This window comes from Hydra vulgaris, chromosome 03 (assembly GCF_038396675.1).
Source record: "Hydra vulgaris chromosome 03, alternate assembly HydraT2T_AEP".
Lineage (NCBI taxonomy): Eukaryota > Metazoa > Cnidaria > Hydrozoa > Anthoathecata > Hydridae > Hydra > Hydra vulgaris.
In genome coordinates this window covers 16,183,229-16,194,985 of record NC_088922.1, presented here as the reverse complement: position 1 = coordinate 16,194,985, position 11,757 = coordinate 16,183,229, and the positions used below count along the sequence as shown (strand labels likewise).

Sequence of the window (11,757 nt, the reverse complement as noted above, 5' to 3'; positions counted from 1 at the left end):
TTGCTTAATGTTACATAACAGAAAGCGCGAAAGTGTTCCAGAATCTATTTTGAGCAATAATAACATGTGGTCTTGCTCTAGCTGTAGAACAAAATGAATCCTAATCTATAAACAAGTAAATTTTAATATTCTCTTATGTTATGATATGCTTATTAAATATTAAATTTGAATAAATTTTTTAACTTTGTAGTATGTATTTATGTAATATATATATATATATATATATATATATATATATATATATATATATATATATATATATATATATATATATATATATATATATATATATATATATATATATATATATATATATATATATATATATACATATATATATATAATAATATTTTTTTTAATTATTTTTTTTACTGCTTATTTTTTTATTATTTATTTTTTTATCTACTTTACCTAATTGGCGGTCAACTGATGAAATTACCACTAGATAAACCATTTTTTGTAAATAAAGTAGAATTAAAATAATTGAGCTGGTATATATATCAAAATTCGCAATGCATAAATGTACAAACATTTTTATATGTAAACCAAAATGATATTTACAGTTTGCAATGTTTAATCAAAAAAAGAAAGGACCTTCTGAAAATAATTAATTGAGGGTGAGAAGTCAGTTAACCTGGTAGATTAAATTATAATTAATGACATTGATTATCGAAAATAAGAACCAACAAAGTTGTAAAAAAGTGTTAACATTTTCTTTCATAAATTCTTTCCACCGAATATGATGCAATGAATAAAGTGAAGAATTTAGTAAGTTGTGTTAAAGGACACTGTGGTAGATAAAAGAGCTGCAGCACCAGTCATTGCCATTAAAGAAACTTTACCTATGGAACAGTTTGTCTTTGTAGACCTAAGGGAATAGGTGGCCACCCTATTCCAGTTCTACCAGTTAGCATTGTATTAGATATTTAAAGTTTTAGCTTCATATTTTAAGTCTATAATAATGTAAAATCTCTGAACTATTTCCAACATTCACCGACAAGAGCAAGAAGGCTTTTTAAAGAAGAACCAGAACTGAGAGCAAAAGGTCAGGTTTATTTGTAACACAACACAGAGCTGTCCAACTCTGGCGCGAAAAAGCTGGTTTTATCACTAAATCAAGTTGTTCCAAGTCGGATTGACTTGGATGGATTGAGTCGGATGAACTTGCTCTCTATGTTTAATCAGTTGAGCAAAAAACTTGAAAGTCATTTTACCAAAACTTGGATAAAAGTTGCAATAACAAGGACACAAATCAGGTGGATAAACTTGTCATTCACTGAAAAGACTTGAAAGTTCATTTGTCACTGAAAAGACTTGAAAGTTCACTTGTCAGCAAGTTCTTGAAACTAGAACCCTCTGCAATAACTACATTATGAAACTGGGAGTGGATGGTGGTGGTGGTTTTCTAAAAGTAAGCTTTGTAATCATGGAAAAAGATTCATCTTCACAATCTTTGCTATCAAAACGACTTCTCACCCAATCTCTGGCCATAGATTCTGGTGTTAAGCATCAGTTACTGATTGCCATTTCTGCAGATCTCCAGGAAAACTATAGCAATATCAAGCAAGTTTTTGATCTGCTAAACCTTGAAGAACTTCTCTTTGCTTTTTCCTGTGATATGAAGCCATCAAATATCATTTGTGGTCTACAAGTATATTAGTGTACACCCATGCTCTTAGTGTGACATTTCATCAAAATATCTTGCAAAGTGTGGATCTCTAAGAACTTTTTGATCAAGCAGAAGAGATTTTTAGGTATTGAATGTGGCTAGTGCTAACATCAAGAAAGCAAGTTCATTCTGCTATTGTTTCGCAGTGAAAGCTATTAAAGCTCCACCACTTATATGGAATCATCAGACTGTAATAGTCTTAAGAGCAGGAAGAAATGTGTTGTGTAAGGGCAAGGGAGTGCTAGATAAACTATAATATTTGGACAGGTGTCCAGTATTGAGAGGTGGTGTTTAAGAGGAGAGTATTATTCAGTGATTAAGTGAGAGTTAAGCAAGTATCGTTTAAGTTAGAATTAAGTAAGTTTTGTTTGAGTGTTCTGTAAGTTTGTGTAAACTATTGTGTTTTGCGTTTGTAGTGTTCTAAAAGTCTTATATGTCATTTAATGTCTTAGTTTGTATTAATCTGCATGTTCGTAAAGACTTTGATTTTTGAATCATAGCCATATTAAACATGCGTATCATGGATGGCTCACGGATGGTATGGATACTGTGATCTGATGTGGTTCATGATCTGGTTAAATATTGTATTATTGACATGGTTAGAGAAAGTTGTTTGTGTTATGTTTAATTTTCATTTAGTCAATATGTTTTAATGCGGTTCTTCGTTTTATATTTATGTTTACATGGGCTATTTAAGATACTAATTTTATATTCAGTTTATATGCAAATTAATATATTTTATTGTACCTATTCTTTTACTATTTAAAATAAAAATGGTATACTATAAATATCCATTTTATATTAAGTTTATTTTATTCTAGTGATGGTACTTGTTTTGTTTTTTAGTTTATATTTATTTTTATTTTAAACAATTTATTGAAATTATTCCTTTTAGCTTTTGTTTATACTTAAATTATGTTTATATAGTGTGGTGCAGCTGTTCGTTTTATATTTAGCTTATATATAATTAAATTTAACTAACATGCTTTAATGGAAATATTAGTCATTTTACATTTAATTTACTTTAAATGGTTTCATGAAATTATTTGTTTTTTATGTTTAATTTTTTTTTTTTTGGTTTTAATTTATTTATACAGTACTGACCGATTCTTTTAGTCTAAAATTAGTTTGTATAATATGAACGCTTAAGACCTGTAACAAATTTGATACATCGGAAGAGTAGATATAATTTTTTTCAAGAAATTCATTCATCAAAAACAAATATTAAAGCAACTTTCTTTCCTTTAAATAAGAATACGAAACATTACAAACCTTGATGAACATAGCCCCTGCAAGGAAAAGCAAGTCTGTAAACAAAATTTTGTACACTTCATTCACTAACAGAACCATTCAAAAATGGTGAACATAAAAATTCTCTATAAGTACAAAAAGAATATATATTTTTTTAAATTTCCGTAACCGGAAAAACTTTAACTTCTACAAAGATATTTTTAAATTTATTTAGCTAATAGCTTACCTAAATTTTTAAATAAGCTATAGTAGTATCCAATTTACAAAACTGGTCTTTAGTGATTGTGCTATTAAGAAATGCTTAGCAACTTTGCAAGTAATCTAAAGTAGTTACATTAATTTGGCACAATAAATTACAAAATGTACCTGTAGGTTTAGGATGTATATTACATTCAAATCATTTTCGTTTACGATGCTCTTTGGCTTAACTATAGTGTAAATCTATAATCTTGTTACAAGAAATGTGCTAAAATATTTTTTGGCTATGACAAGTACTCAAGTGCTAAAAATATGTTTATGGAGCTAGGCCTGCCTACTCTCGATACTTTACTGCTTAACTGCAGACATAGTTTTAAAAATTAGCTTGTCACCTGCGCCAGTAATAAGTTAACTGCGTATGAATTACATATGAATATGAACTGCGTATGAATTGTTAATTGACTTTTTTTTTGTTTTGTTTTACTAGTGACCTTGTATTGTACTTGTTGTATGAAATAAATGAATTATTATTATTATTATTAGACAAAAAACAATTTTAAAATCATATATTTTTTTAATTTTATATCACAAAAAATAAAAATATTGCTGCCATGGCAAACACATTTATGAACAATATCATTACAAGCCATGAAAATCCATGACAAATACAGTTACACAAAAATAAAATTAAACAAAAACTAACATATTGATAACCGCAAAAAACGTTCAGTGGTATTACCAGAGAACAAAGTTATTCTTGCCTTATGTTAAATAGAACTTTACAACCTAAACTGTTGGCAAATAATCTATAAAGTAAATTTTAAATCATGAAATTTACTAAATTTAAACCATATTTCAACAGTAGAGCAATTAATTTAAAATAATGAAAAAGGGCAGAACCTCAAGTAGGAACTAAAACTAAAAGGGAAAAAAGAATATAATACGAAAACATTTTTATATTTGAATAAAATATAATCCTTTTAATAAAAATACATAATATATAATACCAGTTTATAAAATAAAACAATAGAATTAGCAAAAATAAAAAAGTTGAAGTTTAAACTTGACAAAATATATAAATTAACATTACTATATCCTTAAATTAAAATTACTATATTTTGGACAATAAATATACTAATTAAAGTAAGATTGACAGTAGCCTTTTTCCAATGTTCCTAAATTAAAGAAATAATCCTACAACTTATATATCAAAAGCTCAAGAAATTTCAATTGCAGTACAAAAGATATATAGCTACATAATAATAACAGTTATATCAATTCTATCATTGTCATTCAACACCATTAACATACATCTCATATTGAATGATTTACAAGGGGCAGAGTATAATTCATAAGCAACTTTAATGATTTACTAGGGGGGAGGTAATAATTCAGACCCAAGTCAGACCCAAGTGATTTACTAAATAAAATTAAACAAAATTTATTTTTAATATTTTCTCCACCAGTGCATGTCCGAACCAAAGTTTCAAACTAAGGATAGAAAACAAACAAACTAGACTTTTAAATAATGGACAAAGATGAAAGAGTGATAGACATGGAAATAGGACCACCACTAAGATTAATCAATAAGGCACACAATGTCATTCAATAGAGTGTCATCATAAACAGCACCATTATAAGCAAATTTTTAGTCACATCATATCTTTTTTTATTTTTTCTAATCATATTTTTTTGAAACATTTCTGTCAAACCCATGGTGACAATCTAAAACTTCATTAGAAACAACAATATAAGGCATTCCTGAATAAGGAATTTTCCCAAAGTACACTATTATTCGCTGTAATTGTATCTACAAGGGTGGCCACATAAAAATTTTATAAGAAAAAGAAGATATTACAGGATTTTAGTGGGAGATTTTGCATTTAATTTAGAGAATTTTTTTTGCAAAACTACAAAATTTTGAATAGAAATAGAGAATTTTAGAGGATTTTATTTATAGGTTTAACGTCCATGTTTCCACATAACTGGACATTAAACCTATAAAAAAAATCCTCACAAAATGTCCAAACCCTGACAGGGGTCGACAACGTCATTTTTTATGTTAGATGACATTGATTTGCTAAAAGTTTTTAAAGATTTTTTACAGCCCAATCCTCATTTCAGACATTAACCAGTTTTGCAGACCATGAATTTTGAATATTATGCAACCATTAAGAAATGAAAAAACAAAAAAAAGGGGTTAAAGAGGAGATTTTATCACGTTTTTAACTTTTTAGAGGATAATAAAGGATTTTAGATGATTTTGAAAAAAAAGGACTTTAGAGGATTTTAGAAGAGCAGTGGCCACCCTGATTTAAGAAATATTGGGTTAGCAACTTAATGCAAAAAATTTATTAGAAAATCCTGCAAAAATTCAAAAAGTAAGAATACTTGGCAATCAGCTAACCTGTGTTACCAAAATTTTTATTAGAATAATTCACTACAAATTGTCTCCCATCCTCTTCAACAATTTCTAAAGTAAAAATTTAATTTTAATCTAGAGTTGTTGTCAAATTTTTCTTTTCAAACTTCGATATTTTTATTTTAGTTAATTATGATTGAATAAATTTGCTGCGATGTATTATAATCGTTGAATTGAGGTATTTGAATTCCTCACAAATTATTGTATTGTGACGCATTTAAATCACAAATTACAAATATTGACGCAACTTTTAACAAATTAATCCATACGAAATAAATAACCTCGTAGAATTCCACTTTCCTCAGAGCTTTCTTCAGAAATGTTCAGGCTTAAATTGTCGTCATAAAGAACTGAATATAGATCCATACCAATATTTACTTTAACAACGTGTCAATTTTTGTTTACTTTTATGTATAAACTCAACGGTTTCCGAAAAAGCCTATCTACTTTTGAGCAATGGGAAAAACTCTACGGCAAACGAAATTATTCACCTCCTTTTGAGCCATGGGATCGTCTGCTAACCGAGAATTTTATGCTGATTCAGAAAAATATAAAAACATAGACCTGAAAATCAACGGAAAGTGCTCTAATTCGAAGTCAAAGTTGTAAAAAATCCCATTTAAAACCTTAATATTCGCCATTTTTTTTCAAAACGCTTTCATTTTTAACGAAAATTAATTACCATTCCGTAAGTGTTTCCCTTGCTATTCAGTTTTAACCCATTTTACTCTATATCTCATAGGATATTTATGATGTTGTGTATATATATATATATATATATATATATACAATTTATGAGATATATATATATATAAATAAGATCTTTTTTATATATATATAATATCATAAATATCATATAAGTACTAAATTTATATATATATATATATATATATAAGTTGGTTAAATATATATATATATATATATATATATATATATATATATATATATATATATATATAAATGTATATATATATAAATATAAATATATATATATATAAATATAATATATATAATATAATATATAATATATATAATATAATATATAAAATATATATAAATATAAATATATATATATATATAAATATATATATATATATATATATATATATATATATATATATATATATATATATATATATATATATATATATATATATATAAGTTGGTTAAATCGTATTTTATGTACGTAAACTAATAAAGTTAAAAGCGCAACTTTGCGTATTAAAAAGAAAAGGCACAATTAATGCATAATTATGCAACAATTGTTAAAATATGTTTAAAATCCATTTCTTTGAGTACTTCTAAGTTAAAAACTATGCAAACTCTTTTGTTTAAAAATATTCCAAAAACAAAAGAACGTCTTAATTACTTTTTATTACGCAATGAAAAAGTTTCGCTTTTTACTTTTTTGTTTACGTACATAAAATACGAGTCAACCATATAAGTTTAGTTTATTTTTTTGATAATACTTTACCTATATTATATTGCTTTATATTACTTTTAACTAACTTTTATTATTTTTATATAACATATATTATAATATATGTAATAATAATATATATAATATATATATAAAATACATGTATTTTATATATATATATATATACATATATATATATATATATATATATATATATATATATATACATATATATATATATATGTGGGTGTGTAGTCTATTCTTTTGATATTGCTTTACATATATGTAAAGCATTATCAAATATAAAAATTACATTTTTAGTTCATCAGGTCGTTAAGAACAGCTCGTCGAAAAAGTTTTGAAAATGCTAGAGCATCTTTAATTGAAGATGCTAACATTGAAGCAGTTGAAAATAAAATAATTGATGATTATGAATGTGATGCAAGTTGTAATAATGATATTTCATTTGAGTCTAGCGACGTAATTAGTTCAGATGAGTCATCTGATAAGGACAATGACATTAGCATGACATCAAAAATCTACGACATAAATCAAAAGCTTTTGGACTTTTATTTAAGATATAATCTGACTAGAAATGCTATGGAAGCTCTTTTAAAGTTATTAAACATCAATTATGATAAAACTTTGCCATTATCTGTTACTACACTTAAAGCTAAGTCAATAACCTACAACCAGTCTAAAAATTGGGTAAAAAGAATTGGAAAAAAAAATTTGATGTCATATATTGGCGTCAAAGATAATTTATTGTATTGCATGGACCATCGTAATTTACAATTAAGTTTAAAAAATAAAGATGGAAACAGTGGCATAGTAAAATTACGACTGTTTTTTAATTTAGATGGTTTGCCTGTTTTTAAATCTTCTAAATTATCATTTTGGCCAATTCTAATGTCATTTAGGGATTATAATCATATTGGTGCACTTCCTGTAGCATTGCACTGTGGTGTAGAAAAACCAAATTTGAATTTTTATCTTAAACAACTGGTTGATGAATTGCAAATTTTAAGTGTTCCTTTTGATTTGAAAGGACAACAAATGGTTATTTCTGATATTGATTTTATCTGCGATACCCCTGCACGTTCATTTGCTCAAAATATTTTTAATCACAATGCATACTACGGATGTGGGTACTGTAATATCAAAGGTGAGTATTGTTACAATCGTATTATTTTTACAGATCAGAATTGTACACCACGTTCTGATGAAAGTTACAAAAGTATATCAGAAAATAATCAGCATGGCCCTTCACCTCTTTTGAATATTCCTCAATTAAGTGGACTGCAATCGTCATGTCCTCCAGAATATATGCATCTGGTACTCCAAGGTGTGGTGAAAAAGTTATGCACATATTATTTCACTAAAGTACCTTTTCTGCATTTATCTTGTAGACTTTCACAACATTTACTGAGTAAATTATCCGCTGAAATCGATGATATAAGGAAGTATTTACCATCAGAATTCCACAGAAAGCTTAGTTCTTTGGTTAATTTTAAAAACTGGAAAGCCTCTGAATTTCGACAGTTTGTTTTATATCTTGGACCATTTCTCTTACATGATAAATTGCCAGATCGGTATTATGACCATTTTATTATGTTGCACTTCAGCATGTATGTTTTGGCTTCTGATGAATATGTTGCTTATCATGTTATTGCATCTGAGTGTGTTAAAAAATTTGTTGAATTTATGCCTATATTATTTAGCAAAAGATCTATGGTCTATAATGTGCATGTGTTAATTCATCTAGCTTTTTTTGTAGTAAAATATGGACCTTTGGACTCATTTTCTGCATTTCAATTCGAAAATATGTTGGGTTTATTAAAAAGACGAATTAAAACAGGTAGAAACATTTTTCAACACGCAATTGTTTGCTTAAATGATCTTCGATCAGTAACTAATAATCACTTGAACACTGTAAAGATTTCTACTGATCTGCCGGATTGTGCTTTTGTTATTGATGATGGTTCCATTGTTTTATGCACTAGTACAAGTCTTGACTGTTTACATATATCTGGAATTCTTTTATCTTATGTGAAGCCACTTTATACATTTCCGTACTCATCAAAAGTCCTTAGAATTGGATATTATCAGAAAAGTCGCACACATGCTTATATTGTTAGACCCATTCGAAAATGTATCATGATTATTTGTAGGGAAAACTACTTTCTAATTATCCCATTGGTCTGCAAATTAAACTAAAGTTTTAAAGTTGCTATGGGTTATAATTTTAATTTATTTACAGAACTTGATTAGTTTTTTTTTAATTTTTTAAAAAATTTTGTGTTGATTTAAAAATATATCAATTCATTTGAAGTCTTTATACTATTTTAACTGTGTATTTTCTAAATAATAAATGTATAATTTTTATGTTACATTTTGCAAATGTTTTATTTCAGATGAATTATATTGTATATTTGTATTGTGACAGTGAAGTTCTGGAATTAAAAAACTGTGACATAATAATGTCAGAGAAACTAAAAAATTGGTCTATGGATGATTGGAGATCTCGTGGTCAAACATTAATGGAAGATGACCTTCAAATAAAGGCAATGCGTAAGGATGGTATAAATGCGGCATGCATATTACAGATAAGTATTTTATACCCTGTTGGAATTAAAAAATAAAAAGTGTTTCAGTAGTAACATTTTTTAAAAGTAAATTAATCTTACAAAATTGTATTTTTTATTTATTTTATATGTTTCAGTTGGAATTGATACGAAATTGCTTATTCAAAAACTTCAAAAACTTGTAGTAAACAAAAATTTTACTCCTAAAAACGGACTCCTTAGACTTATTGATTGTGTGGGTCAAACCAAAAGGCAGAGCATTCCACCATTGAATGTGAGTGTTTTTAAATCAATTTAATAAATTATTTATATTGTAATCAATATACTAAGTATTGCAGAAAATGTGTTGAATATTTAATTTAGGTACTTTAATTTTTATGATCTAAATTTATTTTGATTTCTGGTGGGCTTTCTTGATAATATAGATTTTTGTATACGTTTATTGTACATATAAAACTATGATTGTACAAATACTAAAAAAGTTATTTGTTTTGTAGCATATTCTCACTGCAGAATCAGAAGTAGAAATTAAATTTAATACATCAAAAAAACAAGAGAACTCCTATAAATCTACAAAACGGAAAGAGAAAAGAAAAAGCCTTTCTGAAGAACCGTCTTTACCATCATGGCCGTTGTGGGAGCCACCAAAGCTCCCCAATTCCAATTCAGTATACATTTTTAACAATTTTTTATCCCATTTGTGAAAATAAGAATTTTTATTTGGTTTCATTTGAATGGTTTGTTTGTTGTTTTTTTAGTTACCATTTTTAAATGAAAGAATCAGTATAAAATAATTAGAATATAGTGATAGAGTTTTTATATCATTTAAGAGTATTTATAATCATTGTTAATCTTGTTTTAGAACCTTCTGTCTGTCTCTGCCTCAATGGATCAAGTAGATGACTCGCCAGTTACACAGACAGTGACTCCATCAGAGTTGCAGTCTGTTTCACAAATTCAACCACTATTGCATTCATCTTCTTCCTTTTCTTTGCCATCACAAAAAAATGGGATAGACCAAATAAATAACTTTATTCTGAAAGCAAACGTTGAACCCAATACTGTTGAAGGCATTCAATTTATAGTGAATGCCATGTACAGAAAAGTTTGTGGGTTGGAAACCGAAATGCGTACCATACGTTCACTTTTAGACACTAACCATGGTAATAACGAAAATATAAATATAGATTATTTACCAGCAAATTCAGTTGAAGAGTTTGATTCACTAGAAAAAAAAATAATTCACTCTAATGATAAAGATATCATTTGCAGAAAGATGAAGCAAATTGGTGGGAAAAATGTAAGTGACTTTTTAAAAAATGGTTTAAAAACTTGCATAACAGACAAGCTATGTTGCAGCATCAATCGAACTGGTGCAGATAAAAAGCGTAGGTTTATAGGACCAGTCGAAAGTTTGATTTTTGATGCAGCTTACTGTTTATTTCCAACTGCCACTGAATCCAGTATGACTACCTTAATTGCGAAACACTTGAAAAAATCTAAAGATCGATATTTTGCAACAAGAAAGAGAAATTCTTCTTTAACAAATGATTTAAACAGTCCTGTTAGAAAAATTCGAAAATTAAACACTGACTCGTGTAGTGATTCCAGTTAAATTATTTTTTTAATTTGTTTTATTATTTATTCATCTTTTTTTTTTTTTAGTTATTTTATTCTTCATATATATTTTTAAATAACTTTTAATATTATTAATTTAATTTAAGCAAAATCATTTAGTTGTTAATGGCTTTTTTTATTTTTTAAAAATAATTCATACATTTTCTTTTAACATTTTATAATGATATTTTCTAGCCTAGAAGTGTAGTTATTGTTACGAGTTTTCACTAGCTATTCTCTACCTTAATTAGCTAGCGGGTCGCTAGCTTATTTAGCTAGCAATTCGCTAGCTTATCAAGCTAGCGATCCTCGTGGCCAAATCGCTGTCTTTATCGTAACGACTTGTCGCTAGCTAGTCGCAATTTTTTGTAGCAAGCGATCCTCGTGGCCAAATCGCTATCTTTATCGTAACGACTTGTAGCTAGCGATCCGCTAGCTTAAAAAGGTAGCGATCCTCGTGGCTAAATCGCTGTCTTTATCGTAACGACTTGTCGCTAGCTAGTCGCAATTTTTTGTAGCAAGCGATCCTCGTGGCCAAATCGCTATCTCTATCGTAACGACTTGTAGCTAGCGATCCGCTAGCTTAAAAAGGTAG

General features: G+C 27.5%; 2 protein-coding genes across 2 annotated transcripts; both read left to right on the top strand.

Annotated features, from left to right (window-relative positions):
- The first annotated feature begins 1,372 nt into the window (after positions 1 to 1,372).
- LOC136078508 (uncharacterized) lies at positions 1,373 to 9,714 on the top strand. Its single transcript, XM_065794280.1, has 3 exons — positions 1,373 to 1,651; positions 7,282 to 9,196; positions 9,375 to 9,714. Exons 1-2 carry the CDS (start codon positions 1,373 to 1,375, stop codon positions 9,175 to 9,177), a joined length of 2,175 nt encoding a protein of 724 aa, XP_065650352.1. The 3' UTR covers positions 9,178 to 9,196; positions 9,375 to 9,714.
- On the top strand, positions 9,684 to 11,202 carry LOC136077978 (uncharacterized). Its single transcript, XM_065792476.1, has 3 exons — positions 9,684 to 9,819; positions 10,043 to 10,213; positions 10,408 to 11,202. Exon 3 carries the CDS (start codon positions 10,432 to 10,434, stop codon positions 11,158 to 11,160), a length of 729 nt encoding a protein of 242 aa, XP_065648548.1. The 5' UTR covers positions 9,684 to 9,819; positions 10,043 to 10,213; positions 10,408 to 10,431; the 3' UTR covers positions 11,161 to 11,202.
- The last annotated feature ends 555 nt before the right edge of the window (positions 11,203 to 11,757 follow it).